We start from the raw sequence: 15250 nt of genomic DNA on the forward strand, positions 1-15250 counted from the left end.
CCCACAGCAGAGAGCTGGACTGGAAGAGAAGCAACCAGGACAGAATCCGGCACCCCAACTGGGACTAGAACCTGGGGTGCCAGTGCCGCAGGCCAAGGATTAGCCAAGTGAGCTGCGGTGCTGGCAGGTTTTTAAAGTTTTTGTGTATTTTCATTTTATTTCAAAGAGAGAGAGAGAGATCTTCTGTCCACTGGTTCACTCCCCAAAAGCCCACAACAGCTAGGCCTGGGCCAGGCCAAAGCCTGGTGCCAAGAACTCCATCTGGGTCTCCCTTGTGGTGGCAGGGACCCAGGTGCTAGAGCCACTGCCTGCTGCCTCCCAGGATGCACATTAACAAGATGCTGGATTGGAAGCTGAGGATCTGGGACTCAAACCAGGCACTCACATGAGATGTGGGTGGCCCAAGCGGTGACTTAACAACTGTGCCAAATGTCCATCTCTTTTTTTTTTTTTCTAGCATAAAAATATCCCCCTTTTCAGCTTTTACTTCTTAATCTCACAACTGATTTTTTTTTTAGATTTATTTATTTATTTGAAAGTTAGAGTTATACACAAAAAGAGAGAGATTTTCATCCACTGGTTCCTTCCCCTGATGGTCACAATGGCCAGCCCTGGGCCAGCCTGAAGCCAAGAGCTAGGAGCTTCTTCCAGGTCTCCCACACAGGTGACAGGGCCCAAGCACTTGGGTCATCATCTGGTGCTCTTCCCTGGCCGTCAGCAAGAAGCTGAATTGGAAGTGGAGCAGCCGGCACACAAACTCATGCCTACATGGGATGCCAACATTGCAGGCAGTCACTCTGCCTGCTACACCACAACACCAGCCCCTCGTGACTGTTTTTTTAGGATCAGTTGATTCTATGGATCCAGGGCCCTTGTGGAAGGGGCGCTGACTTTTCCCTGCCCCTTCCCCACATTACCAAAGTAGGAAGATTCTGTGGTCACATGTTCTACTCCTACCACATGTGGCCCAACGTCACCCATTTTCAGTGGCCTTATCTGTAAAATGGGAATGGGAGCACGGTCTGGCACAACGGGGTAAGCCTTGGGCTGCCTGCATGCCATGTGGGAGTGCCTGGGATGAGTCCCACCCCTGCTTCCAATCCAGCCCAAGTCCCTGAGTCCCCGTCACCCACGTGGGAGACCCAGATGGAGTCCTGGCTCCTGGCTCCTGGCTGCTTCCTGGCCCAGCCCTGGTTGTTGCAGGCTTTTGGAGAGTGAACCAGTGGTTGCAAGGTCTGTTTCTTTCTTTCTCTCTCTCTCTCTCTCTCTCTCTCTCTCTCTCTCTCTGTTGCTCTGCTTTTCAAATAAAAAAAAAAGCATTTGAAATAAAATGGAGATAATAACAGTATTCATGAAACACTGTGTGCATGAGAGTTGAAAGGGATGATGCGTGGGAGAGCGTCTGGTCTAATGATTGCGACTCAGGCTGGGGTGCCCACATCTCACACTGTAGAGCCCCTGGGTTTGAGGCTCAGCTCCGAGCTCAGTCTCAGCTTCTGGGAGGCAGCAGTGATGGCTCAAGTGGCTGGGTTCCTGCCACCCACGTGGGAGACCTGGGCTGGGTCCCCAGCTCTTGGCCTCAGCTTGGCCCCATCCAGGCCATTGTGGGCCTTTGGGGAGTAAACCAGCAGATGAGAGCTCTCTCGCTGCCCTTTCTCTTTCTCCCCTACCATTTTCTGTGCCTTTCAAGAACACAAAGGTTGTGGGAAAATGGAACTAAGAGATGTTTGGTTTTGTGCAATCGAAATCCATGCAGTTTTTTCCTAATACCACTCATGTTGTCCTTTGCCTTCCCAGAGTTCCCCCGTCTCACACACTGGCCGGCTTCCGTCTGATTTTGAGGCAGTGGGTGTGCTGTTGAAATTGTCTGCCAAACACGCACTTCTGCTCTGCTACCTACTGTTCTTCCCACCAGCAGTTCTGCATCGTGCAGCGGGGAAGACGTGCACTGATTCATTGTTGGCCTTGACCACCCCCCCACATCTCTGAGCCTGGGGGAATGCAAGATGCAAACGACTTCCTTACAGGGATGAAGAGGGACTGACCAGACACTGCTGACACAGCGCTGGGCATGGTGCTTGGACAGATCAAGCATCCAGGCGTAGTGGATTTTTTTAAAGTATTCATTTATTTTGAAAGCAGAGCAATGGAAAAATTTTAGTCTATGTGCTGCCGAAGCAGTGGAAAAAGACACACACAGAGATATCTTCCATCCAGTGGCTCGCTCCCCAGATGGCCACAACAACCAGGTCCAGGCCAGGCTCAAGCCAGCAGCCAGGAACTCCATCCTGGACTCTCACGTGGGTGGCAGAGGCCTGGGGACTTGGGCCATCTGCTGCTGCCTTCCCGTCACATTAGCCGGAATCTGTCAAAAGCAGAGCAGCCAGGACTCTAGTGGATGCTCCAATACAGGATGCTGGCATCACAAGGACCAGCCCATGACCCCGCAAACCCCCTGACTTGGTGCCGTCCCCACCAGTGACCAACGGCTCAGGGGACAACAGGCCCAGGGTTGTTAAGCCTCAGACTCAAGTCTCTGATGTCTAAGCCCTGAGCGCTCGCTCCCACCCCAGGTGGTGTCACTTTTTTTCCCAAGCCTTCGTGTATGCCAGACATTCTTATTTAATCCTCACAAGGACACAGATCGCACAGCTGAGAATACGTAACCCCAATGTGGATACACGTGTTTACACCAGACAGTGGATAGACTGGGGGGAGGGCTTCCAGGAAATTTGGGTCAAAGGGAAGTGCCCTCTGTGGAAACGGAGAGGGTAGTGACCTTGGTGGGTGCCTGTCTGGAGCCAGGTCCTTTGCCAGCCCCTTATAGCCACAGCCTTAGGGTCTGATTTTGTCATTCCATGTGCAGGTGAGGAAGGGGGTAACCAAGGGCAGGCACAGAGACGGACGAGCTGGAATTTGAATCTGATATCGACTCAAACACAGAGCTCTTTGCCCTGGGTCTGGGCCTCTTGGCACCTGCCGCCCACGGCAGAATCTTCTGGAGGTACTGGTGGCTGAACTCCACTGACAGAGATTTGGGTCTGGAACGTTGGCCCTCACCAGGTGGCTCCAGTGAGCAGCTGGGGTGGGCGTACAGCCTGTTAAGCAGCTCTGAGATTCTGGAACGTGGGCGCAGCCCAGAGCTGACAGTCATTGTGCTCAGCTGGCCTGCACCCAGACCTCACCACAGCCTCTCCCTCCTCCTCCCCCATAGAGAACGGCCACCCTGTTGTTCCCGTGGCGTGAGACGTGATGCCTTCATGAGCGTTTCACCGCACTCCCTTGGCAGATTGAGTGTGGGTCTCGGGCACTGACCTCCCCTAACACGAGAATCCTGGGGAGCCCTCTCACCAAAGGCAGCCACCATTTTGCCCTCTTGTTCAGCCAGGAAGTTGAACTAAAAGTTTGTTTTTCACTACTCTCCAGAGTTCCTGAGAAAAGTCTGGGCTCCTGCTATTTATTTATTTTTAATTTTATTTATCTGAAAGGCAGAGAGAGAGAGAGAGAGAGATCTTCCACTCCCTGGTTCACCCTCCATATGCCTGCAGTAGCTGGTGCTGGGTCATACTCGAGCCAGGAACCTAGAACTCAATCCAGGCACCCCTCACGGTGCTAGGACCCCAAGTACTTGAGCCTGCTGCCCACCAGGTGAGCCTTAGCAGGACGCTGAAATCCAGAGTGGAGCTGGGGACTCGAGGTGCGTGGTGCCTAGTGGGGGATTCGGTTGTTCCCAAGTGGCATCTTAACCACTGCACCAAATGCCCACTCCTCTCCCTATTTTTTTTCCCAAGTGGGTACATGAAACATTTTATGTTTCCTTCTCCCAAAAAGGAACAAATGGGGCCAGCATTGTGGTATAGTGGGTTAAACCACCACTTCCAACACCAGCATCCCGTACAGCATCCCGGCCAGTTCATGCCCAGCTGCTGCTCTTCCAGTCCAGCTCTCTGCTGTGGCCTGGGGAAGCAGGAGAAGATGGCCCAAGTGCTTGGGTCCCTGCACCCACGTGGGTGTTAACAGCTAAAGGAAGGAAGGAAGAAAATGAATTCAGTTGCTTTTTACATTTGATGTTTAGGACACATAAAACATAAAACGCTGCCTGTCACCACAGACATTGTCCCTGCGAGGTGCAGGGCCGCTCACGGGGGCGTGAGCTCCAGGCTCCCCCGGCTCCGGGCACCTGTCACAGTCCCGTCTGTCTTCCCTGTGTGCTCTGATCGTGAGCGTCTGCAGTGCCTGAAATGGACGCCCAAGCAAAAGGCTCCGAGTTCTCTCCACTACCTCAGGAAGGAGCTTCAGTTGGTTATGCCCAAAGTGAAACCTGAGAGTGCAGGGGATTAAAGATTAGCCAGTCCTGAGAATCGCCCTGTGACCAGCTTAGAGAGAGGCGTGGGGAGAGGGGCAGCTCCCGAGAAGGCGGAGCCGTGCGAGTTTGCGGCTGCTCCCACTGTCACTCTGCACCCCAGCAATGGACGTCCTATTCGGCAGGAATAAGAAAGAGCAGCTGGAGCCGGTGAAGGCCAAAGTCAGAGGTGAGCACTTGGTATGGAAGGCGGGCTCTTCCTCCATGCTGAGACGGACACCCTCTTTCTGATGACAGAAGCCACGCTTGCTGCTCATTATTGTCGGGGGAGGGAGAGGGGGGAGTGACCCGTGATGTAGACACATCTGCTGTGAAGCTGTCACTTCACCAGGGAGACATCAGTTGTCCCTGTTCATGGGAGGACGGTGTCACCAGTGCCACCACTGGTACCTCCTGGACAATGAAACTGTGTGCAGAGGCAGCCCACTGCAAATGTAGGATGTATTTGTTCAAATGTGTGCATGGTAAATTCAATATTAGTATGCTCATGCATGCTTGCCGGGGCGTGGAACGGTGCACGTGGGTTTCTCTCAGGTGCCCGCAGGTGTGATTCCGGCTCACAAACACCTGCAGGGCCAATGAGCTGGACCAGAGCAGCCTCTCTTCAGGCACAATCCGTTAGCCGGCTTCCGGCTTCGTTTCTTCCGTCGATTTCTCTTGCTTTCTCCTGGTTGGGGTGGACTCCTTCCTGTCACTGTCCAGTTTAGGCTCCAGCGGGCAGTCACAGGCCCTGAGCTCTTTGGTTCCCGGAGCCGCCCTCGCCCGGTCTGAGAACTGCTCACGAGTCTGCTCGGGCCCACAGGTGTTTCTGATTTTGGATAAAGCTCAGGTGCCAGGCGCTGATTGTGTGTGTGTTGACATGTCTGTCCAGGGAGGCCAGGCTGGGGTCTGGCTGTACAGGAAAGCAGCAAGGAGCCTGCAGGGAGGCACGAACGCTGAGGGGACGCGGAGGGGACCACGGTGTCTGCTCCAGTCCCATCTCAGGCCAGAGCTCTCCAGCAGAAACATAGTGTGTGCCACTTGTGTACTTACAAAAAATTCATCTTTACTGGGAAGAGAGGGCGAGAACCTGCTGGTTCACTCTGCAAATGTCCAGACAGTTGGGCCAGGCCAAAGCCAGGAGCCTAGAACTCAACCCAGGTCTCCCTTGTGGATGGCAGGGGCCCAGTGACTTGAACCACCAGGGAGCTGGAATCAGAAGGTGCTGCCAGGAAATGAACCCAGGTTCTCTGATGTGGGCCATGGGCACATCAACTGCTGGGCAAAATGTCCCCTCCCCCACTTCTTGTGTATTTTTAAATTTTCTGCTAGGCACGTTCAAAAAAGAAGGAAGGAACAGGCAAACTTAATCTCCAAAGTGTGTTTCCTTTCATACAACATCTCCAGAATATTACCCATGTTAGCAGTTGCTCAGGAATATTTTACTTTTCCCTACTCAGTCTTTGAAATCGGCTGTGTGTTTGAGTATCGCTCCTCTGGTTCAAGTCATTTCTGACAGCCATGTTGCAGGTGCTCAGTCACCACGAGGCCCTGCTGGCCACCTCGCTGCCTAGTGCAGCTCTGGCCTGCTCTTGCCTTACTGCTCTGTGAAGCAAGAACCCACTCTCCTTCAAGACTCAGCCCGGGGCTGGCATTGTGGCATGTGAAATGGTTAAGCCACCATCTCATATGGATGCCAGTTCAAGTCCCGGCAGCTCCACTTCTGATTCAGCTCCCTAATAATGTACCTGGGAAAGTAGTGGAGGATGGTCCAAGTGCTTGGCCCCTGCACCCACGAGGGAGACCTGAAAGAAGCTCCTGGTGCCTGCCTTCAGCCTGGCCCAGCTCTGGTTGTTGCAGCCATTTGGGGAGTGAACCAGCGGATGGAAGATTTCTCTCTCTCCCTCCCTCCTTCTCTCTCTCTCTCTCTGTAACTCTGCCTTTCAAAAAAAAAAATCAATCTTTAAAAAAGAAAAAAGAAACTTGGCCAGGTATCCTCCTCCAGGAAGCTACCTCATGTTCTTGTTGTCAGCCCACATGGGAGTGAGGTTCTGTTCTCTGCGGCCCCCTTGGCTGAGTCTGGATCGTAGCTTCCATCACAGTGTGTGCCGAGTGCCTGTTGTCCTCTCTCTCCTCATGGACATGAACAGCTGGGGGACAGCTGTTCGGTGCCTGCAAAATGCCAGGCGGATTATACATCGTGTAGAAACAAGCCAGTGTGGACCAATGGTGCAGCCAGTGGTGCTGGGGCTCCCTCCACAGCCCCAATCCTCTCCATGGTGGCATCTTCCCTTTCTCAGGTTTGGATGTGGAATTGGCGACTAAAGATTCTTTCTCCCAACAGGCCAGATTCCCCCATGGCTGCAGGGTACCCTGCTGCGCAACGGGCCCGGCATGCACACGATCGGGGAGAGCAGATACAACCACTGGTTCGACGGCCTGGCACTCCTGCACAGCTTCACCATCAGGGACGGTGAGAGCAAGGGGTTGGGGGGGTCCACTGAGGCCACTGTGGCTCACAACCACGGGTCTCAGGGGCTAGCACCACACACGGCTCTTCTCTTGCCGGACCAGAGGTCACGAGTCTACGACGGGTTTTTCACTGTGCTAAAATCAAAGCTCTGACAGGGCTGCCTTCCCGCTGGAGGATCCAGTGGAGAATCTGACTCCATGCCTCTCTAGCTCCTCGAAGTCGTCTGCCTTCCTTGGCCTGTGGCTCCATCTCTGTTCTCAAAGCCAACAGCGTAGCTTCCTATAATCCCTGCCTGTCTCTCTCTGCATCCTCACACCTCCTTCCCTAACTCAGACCCTCCTGCCTCCCTCTCATCAGGACCTTGGTGGGGACGTTAGTCATCCAGAGCGATCTCCCCATCTCCAGATCTGCGAAGTCCCTTTGCCACGTCAGGTGACAGGTTCCAGGGATCAGGTCGTGGACATCTCTGGATGTGGGGAGGAGGCACCATGCAGCCTGTCTTGGGCACAAACCTCCCAGGAAAGGTGTCCCTGGCTCTTTTTCAGGGGGTTCGCCTTGCAGAGTGACACGTGTCCTCAAGAAGGTAGGCAAGGGCGGGTGGCAGCACACGGACTGTGGAGTCAGACACAGTGAAAGCAGGGAGACCACAGGGCTGAAAAGAACGCAGCTGAGTGTGTGGTCCCGGCAGGGGCGAGCAGTAAATTGGGCAGGTCGCCCAGGGCAGGATCAGAAAGCTGGATCTAGGGCAGAATGTGGGAATTCCACAAATGAGGCAACATTTTGGCTTAGGAGAAGGGCTGCAAAGCCTCTGTTGGCCCCTGGGCTGTCTCTTGTCACTCTTGAGACTTGCACAAGGTGGGTTCCTAAGGAAGTCTGCTGGGTTGTAGGTGACATCAGTGGGGCTGGGTCCCAGGACGAAGAATTTGGACTGGATGCTCCAGGCTTGGCATGGTGAACTGTGGCCAAGCCAGCCTTAGTTTCCTCACCAGTAAAATGGGCTTCTTCCTCCTCCTGACACCCAGTGCATGCTCAGTACATGAAAAACCCAGCAAGATCCCCTGGCCCACCCATTAAATCTGTAAAACCCATGGCACACCCAGGGTTTGAGTGAGTGTGACAGAGCACCATGCTTCTGACTTGTTTCCCGTTGTGGGATGAGAATCCCTCCACGCCAGACCCCTGCCGAGCTGCCCAGGTGGCCCCAGGACCGAGCGCATCAGAGAGGCCACAGCTGGGCCACAGCCTTCTGTCATTTCTCACAGGCTCGGGGTGAGTCTGGTGCACAGCCCAGGGCAAGAAAGCCCAGAGGCAGAAACCAAGGCTTTAAAATGGCAGCAAGGCTAAGAGCAGAGCCGAGGGGAGGGAGCTGGGTGAAGGGCAGGGTCTGAAGGCTTCCAGACAGATCTCTGTGTGCCTGTCCTCGCTTGCTGCCCTGCCCCCAAAACCATCACGCTTGGCCCCGTCCTCGGAGTCCCTGGGGCAGGAGCGTGCCTGTTCACCGTCCTGTTCACCATCCTTGGAGTCCCTGGGGCAGGAGCGCGCCTGTTCACCGTCCTGTTCACCATCCTCGGAGTCCCTGGGGCAGGAGCACGCCTGTTCACCGGGTCTCTGCAGGGGGGAGGAGGCAGGGGATGGAGACCGCCTGGGGGCCCCTCCTTTAACCGTAGTCTCAAAGCCGGGTGTCAGCTGTGAGTGATTCCAGAGACAGCTTCCCGGGCTCTGGGACTGGGTGTGCAGCAGGAGCGGGAGGCCTGTGCACGGCCAGCCTGGGCTGCCTGCTTACTTTTCAAGGGAACAACATTCAGCATTTGGGGTGCAAAGCACTTAGCCAATGCTTTCAGGGTGGTGACTCCCCAGAAGGGTGGCCGGTAGAGGACAGGCTAGCTGCGGGGACACCATGGTGGCACTTCCATGAGGCATGTAGCTGGGCAACAGTGTGTGTGGGCTCAGCCACCCCAGGAGTCTCTCTGCCTTCAGATTTTGTTGGACCATCCGGAGTCTCAGAAGCCATCTTTTTTCCTCCCTCCCTCCCTTCCCTCCCTCCCTTTCCTCCTTCCCTCCCTCCCTCCCTCTCCTTCCTTCCCTCCCTCCCTCCCTGCCTCTCCTTCCCTTCCCTCCCCTCCCCTCCCCTCCCCTCCCCTTCCCTTCCCTTCCCTTCCTTTCATTCTTTCTTTTTAAAAGATTTTTTTATTTACTTGAGAGACAGAGTTACAGAGAGAGAGAATTCTTCCATCCTGGTTCACTCTCCAAATGGCCACAATGGCTGGAACTGGGCCTGTCAAAAGCCAGGAGCCGGGAGCTTCTTCCAGGTCTCCAAAGTGGGTGCAGGGGCCCAAGGACTTGGGCCATCTTCCACTGCTCTCCCAGGCCAAAGCAGAGAGCTGGATTGGAAGTGAAGTGGCTGGTACTAGAACTGGCGCCCATATGGGATGCTGGCACTGTAGCCGGCAGCCTCACCCACAAGGCCACAGTGCCAGCCCCAGCTGTGTTGACTTCTAACGGCAGCGCTGTGTTTTCCTGTCCAACTCCGAGGATGAGTGCGTGTTTCAACATTCAAGATGTCCCCTCCCCATGCACTTAGGTGGAAAAAATGACACTGCCAGTGACTCGACTCATAATAAAATTGCAGGAGACCACTGAAGACCTGCTCGCTCCTCCCCAGGCTCCGGGAGGTGAACTGTGTGTCCCGACCTGGGTACCAACTGTGAGAACAGGTGTCACTGAGCCAGCTCGGCTGGGGGAGATCCGTTCTGAGGGCACCAGGCAGAAAACAGAGGAAGGGGTAGCAGTCTGCACTTCCGGTTGACTAGGTCCTGAGTTTGTGCCTTAATCGGTATTCATTAAACCCCACCAGGGCCAGGAGGTGGGGGGCAAGGAGGGAGCCCAGCAGCCAGGTCCCCACCCCGGGGAGACTCAGGTTTCCACGTGGATTTTATTTCTTGCTCCAACTTATTTCTTGTGGCCAACTGGGAGGTAAACCAGCAGATGGAGGACCTTTCTCTCTCTGCCTCTCCTTCTCTGTGTAACTCTGACTTTCAAGTAAATAAATAAATCTTAAAAAAAATACCTAACCAAGATATTAAAAAAAAGAAGTCAACACAGTGGTGACTCCAGCAGGGGTGGGGAAGTTCCGGCCCGCAGGCCACAACTAGCTGCAAAATCATTTGGTCCAGCCCTGCCAAGGCAACCGCAGAAGGGACTTGAAATTCAATAAATCTATAGCAGGCTAATTTTTAATAGAGGTAATATTTAGTTATTTATAAGATTTATTTGTTTTTTAAATTTTTAATTAGTTTAACAGATTCATTATGATGTAATTTTGAAGAACATTATAATCTTCCCTTCTTCCCTCCCCCTTTCTTCCTACCTCCTTCCTTCCTTCTCCCTGTCTGTCTTTTTCTAGTATTTGAGATAACATATTTTATATTACCATGAAAAGGCTTAATACTTCACTGGATAAGAAGCTTAACAATGGGGCTGGCGCTGTGGTGTAGCAGATAAAGCCACTGCCTGTGGTGCTGGCGTCCCGTATGGGTGCCAGTTTAAGACCTGGCTACTCTACTTCCAATACAGCTCTCTGCTATGGCCTGGCAAAGCAGTACAAGATGGCCCAAGTCCTTGGGACCCTGCACCCGTTTTTGTGGGAGACCTGGAGGAAGCCCCTGGCTCCTGGCTTCAGATCAGTGCAGCTCCAGCCATTGTAGCCAACTGGGGGAATGAACCAGCGGATGGAAGACCTCTCTCTCTCTCTCTCTCTCTCTCTCTGCCTCTCCTTCTCTCTGTGTGTAGCTCTTACTTTCAAATAAATAAAAGAATCTTTAAAAAAAAGTTTGGCGGGCACCGTGGCTCAATAGGCTAATCCTCCGCCTTGCGGCGCCAGCACACTGGGTTCTAGTCCCGGTCAGGGTGCCAGATTCTGTTCCGGTTGCCCCTCTTCCAGGCCAGCTCTCTGCTGTGGCCCGGGAGTGCAGTGGAGGATGGCCCAAGTGCTTGGGCCCTGTACCCCATGGGAGACCAGGAGAAGCACCTGGCTCCTGGCTTCAGATCAGCGCGGTGCACCGGCCGCAGCGGCCATTGGAGGGTGAACCAACAGCAAAGGAAGACCTTTCTCTCTGTCTCTCTCTCTCAATGTCTACTAGGCCTGTCCAAAAAAAAAAAAAAAAAAAGTTTAACAAGTAAAAAGCAAAAAGACCCTAGTTTAGTGGGTAGCAAGCTAATTTTTAAGGTGATGATTTTGTATGATGCTATAAATATCCCAAAGGCCCTTGGCAGAAAAAGTTCCCACCCCTGCCCAGAGGTAGAGGCAGTGACAGACGAACATATGAAGGGGCTTCCAGGGGCTGCTCGTGTTCTCTTTCCTACATATTATTTATTTTTATTTATTTATTTATTTTTAGATTTTATTTATTTATTTGAGAGGTAGAGTTACAGACAATGAGAGAGAGACAGAGAGAATGGTCTGCCATTGTTGGTTCACTCCCCAAATGGCTGTAACAGCTGGAGCTGCACCAATCCAAAGCCAGGATCCAGGTGCCTCTTCCCAGTCTCCCATGTGGGTGAAAGGCAGAATCAGAGAGAGAGAGAGGGAGAGAGAGAGGGAGAGAGAGATCTTCCATCTGCTAGTTCATTCCCCAAATGGTCATAACAGCTGGGGAGTGACCTGGGGCTGGGCTCAGCCAAAGCAAGGAGCCAAGAACGACATGGGTGCAGGGGCTCAAGGACTCGGGCCATCTTTTGCTGCTTTCCCAGGCATGTTAGCAGGAAGCTGGATTGGAAGCAGAGCTACTAGGATTTGAACCAGTACCCATATGGGATGCTGGCACTGCAGGCAGCAGTTTAACCCTCTGTGCCACAATGCTGGCACCTAAGTGGAGTCTTAGCAGTGGCTCCCAACGTCCACCCCAAAGACTTCTGCTTCTTGATATGATGTGGTTGACATAACTCAGTCCAACTTGGGAACTTGGGAAATGCAGTCAGGCCAGAGGGTTGTGCTGGCATGTTTTGAGGAACGGACAGGAGAGTGAAACTGATCATTTTTCCTGGTTAAGAGAGCCCACTTCCCTTGCCGGCCTTTGAATCAAGATTACTGATCACTGTGCTAGATACTTAACCTCTCTGCAGCTCACTTTTATTAGGTCAGAAATGGGTGTGCAAGGGCCACGAGTACCTAAGCCCTTTGCATTTCTTCTGGTGAGAAATTTGAAACCAGGGGGCTGGCACTGTCAATGAGGTGCTGAGGAGGGGCTCACCGAACTAACTGGAACCCTGAGGGAACCCAGCCCACATAGGCAGTGTGGCCCAGTGCTTCTGGCCCAGCACTCCAAGGGCCTTCCCCAAGGGCCACCAGTGTGGTGGAAGATACGGCCGATGGCCTGGGCCTGCCTCTGTTAGCAAGCACTAATGAGCAAGACGACTGAATGTATTTCTAAGCCTCCGTTCCCACATATGGACAATGGGGTTAAGAAGGGCACACTCATCTCGAGTGCAAAATCCATGTGATGTCGTATTCCACATGCACACACACATCAGTGGCACCTGTCCTAGCAAACTAACCTCCCCCCTCCTGCACCCAGGCCCCTGGAAAGTGGGCTTTAAAGCCCGCGAAGGTGTCAGGCCGGGGCTGATCTGCTGCTTCTTTTCCAGGGGAAGTCTCTTACAGGAGCAAATACCTGAGAAGTGACACGTACAACACCAACATCGAGGCAAACAGGATCGTGGTGTCGGAGTTCGGAACAATGGCCTACCCGGACCCCTGCAAAAACATCTTTTCCAAGTAACTGCTCATTTTTCATCTGAAACTGCATCCCGTGCTTTTTGATGTCTGTGACGGTCAAAGCAGTCCTCTGACGATTTTCTCAGAGCGGCAAAGCAGAAGCCCCCGGGCCTGGGCTCCGACCCCAGATGTCAGGCAAATCTTGGTGGCTCACAGCAAGAGAGGCAAAGGGCGTTTGACAAATTATTAGATGCCCTCCCGTGTGGCTGGTGGGAGGACGGTTTGGAATTTTCTATCAAAATTACAGACGCATGGTCCCTTCGGTCTACAGACACAGTCACTCGTGTCTGAGATGGCAGACGTGCCAGGGTGTTCCTGGCGGCATCATTTGTCAGAAGAAGAAACTGAAAACAGCCTAATAAATAACACTAAAAGTGTGCAAGAATCTGCCATGCAGAAGTAAGAAGGAACAAGGGTGCTCTCTGACCTGAATGCAAATATTTGCAAGATAAACTATTAAGTAGGAAGAAGAGAAAGGTGTAGAAAGAGCATTTATCTACTCTGTTTTGTGCAGAAAACCAACAGAAACTCTGGATTCGTATTTGCTTATGTAGGCACAGAGATTGCGAAAGGATGCTTTGAGGCGGTGGGAAGCTGGCAGGACAAGGAGAGGAGAGATCTTTCACTGTATCCATTATAAATCATCTTGGTTGTGATCCAACAATTAAATTCTCAGCCGGGACTTGGAGCTTCTGCAATATGTCTGTTCTCTCCTCTTTAGACGTAGAAGGGTTCTGAAAGGGTTAGGGAGGACTGGCCCAGGGATGGAAGATTACTCCTGCTTTTCCAGAACTGACATCCTTGCCTATTCCGGTATCTGGGCCTAGGGCTGGCACAGGGCGAGCCCTGAACTCTCTTGCAGATGGGGAACAGGGGAGGAGCCAGTGAGAAAGTGGGGGAGGGCCATGAACTAAAAACCTCAACCAGGGGAGCACCCTTGTAGTTACAGAATTGGTCAGTAGGGGGAGTACTGCTCAGTACTCAATCCTGTCTGCTGATTTCACCAAAAGCCTTTGGGTTTTCTTTCCTCTTACTCTGACTTTGCCTTCAGGTTGAATGGGTGCACTCATCCATGGTTTGTTTTCCTTTTTGGAAAGAACTACTTTCTTGGACAAATGTGAGATAACCAGGGTGGGCTCACATTACTGCCATAGTAGGGACTGGGAGTTTGCTGGGCTTTGGGGGCCATGAAGTGTAGCAGGCAGGTTTCCAAAGAGCTGCTTTAAAGCCACCCCCGAACGCCTGCTGGCTCTGGGGAGGGGGGAGACATGGGGATCTGTGAGTCCAGGAGGGGTCAGTTGTCACCCGTATTGTCCTGGGGACTCAACATGGTCGTATCTTTGGGGAACCTGATGCCCAAGTCCCCAGAATTCCTCAAGTGACCCCCTGGGACCGACACTTTTAGTTTCCTAACATTTGGAGTGGTAGGAAACCCTAGGGCAGAACTTTCTGGAGAGACATGGCCATGCACCCTGCCAATCTGCTTTCTCCACAGAGCTTTCTCCTACTTGTCTCATACCATCCCCGACTTCACAGACAACTGCCTGATCAACATCATGAAGTGTGGGGAAGACTTCTACGCGACCTCCGAGACAAATTACATCAGGAAAATCAACCCAGAGACCCTGGAAACCCTGGAGAAGGTTTGGGCGAATCTATGACCAGCATCGTTCCCAACTCAAGAAAGGGACCTCATGGGGGGGGGGTGTGTGTGTGTGTGGCCGTGTTGCCTGCAGGGAGCTCCCCAGAGGGTCCCCTCCTCTAATGCAGTTCCATCCCAGGCTTCCCCTAGCACAGCCCGTGGAACTAAACTCCAGGCTCCTTTGAGGGTGGGGGTTGAGTCGTTTTCCTCACTGTGACTGTTGCTTTCTTGTGCTCTGGTAACAAAGCTGCCGCTGTATAACGGCCTTTTGATGGTTGGTGGCCTGAGGACATGCTGGTGTCCCGTGAGATGGGACTGCCTGGTGGCAGCCACCAAAGCTCTCAGTGTGCACAAGTTCCTTGACGAGGTCCACACAGTGACAAACCACCTGATGACACATTTTGCTCTTCTGGTTTCGGGTGCTGCCAGCGATCCTTGGTGTCCCCTCGGCTTGGAGACATGCCACTTCAACTTCTGCCTCCATCACCACGTGGCATTCTTCCTGTGGGTCTGTGTGTCCAACTCCCCGTCTTTTTTTTTTGGACAGGCAGAGTGGACAGTGAGAGAGTGAGAGAGAGAGAGACAGAGAGAAAGGTTTTCCTTTGCTGTTGGTTCACCCTCCAATGGCCGACGTGGCCGGCGCACTGCACTGATCCGAAGGCAGGAGCCAGGTGCTTCTCCTGGTCTCCCATGCGGTGCAGGGCCCAAGGGCTTGGGCCATCCTCCACTGCACTCCCGGGCCACAGCAGAGAGCTGGCCTGGAAGAGGGGCAACCGGGACAGAATCCAGCGCCCCGACCAGGACTAGAACCTGGTGTGCCGGCGCCGCAAGGCGGAGGATTAGCCTATTGAGCCGCGATGCCTGCCAACTCCCCATCTTTGTAAAGGCACAGGTGGTTGGATGGGAGACTGCTCTAATGCATTGTGACCTCATCTTTTAAAAAAAATTCTTATTTATTTGAAAGCCAGAGAGAGAGAGAGAGAAAGAGAAATATTTTCCATGTGCTGATTCATTCCTCAA

The 15250-nt window shown here is 53.0% G+C and overlaps 1 protein-coding gene across 2 annotated transcripts in view; it reads left to right on the top strand.

Moving 5' to 3' along the window:
• The window catches only part of BCO1 (beta-carotene oxygenase 1), a 77226-nt gene that overhangs the window by 39249 nt on the left and 22727 nt on the right, over positions 1-15250 (top strand). Inside the window, exons 1-4 of one of the 2 annotated variants that reach the window (XM_062175839.1) lie at positions 4434-4532; positions 6687-6815; positions 12459-12588; positions 14084-14231. In XM_062175839.1, coding sequence (XP_062031823.1) covers positions 4469-4532; positions 6687-6815; positions 12459-12588; positions 14084-14231 — 471 coding nt within the window. In that variant the 5' untranslated portion in view covers positions 4434-4468. Of the gene's footprint in view, positions 1-4433; positions 4533-6686; positions 6816-12458; positions 12589-14083; positions 14232-15250 lie in introns of those variants that run through there. The other variant, XM_062175840.1, reaches the window with a different exon arrangement.

This window comes from Lepus europaeus, chromosome 19 (assembly GCF_033115175.1).
Source record: "Lepus europaeus isolate LE1 chromosome 19, mLepTim1.pri, whole genome shotgun sequence".
NCBI classification, from domain to species: domain Eukaryota; kingdom Metazoa; phylum Chordata; class Mammalia; order Lagomorpha; family Leporidae; genus Lepus; species Lepus europaeus.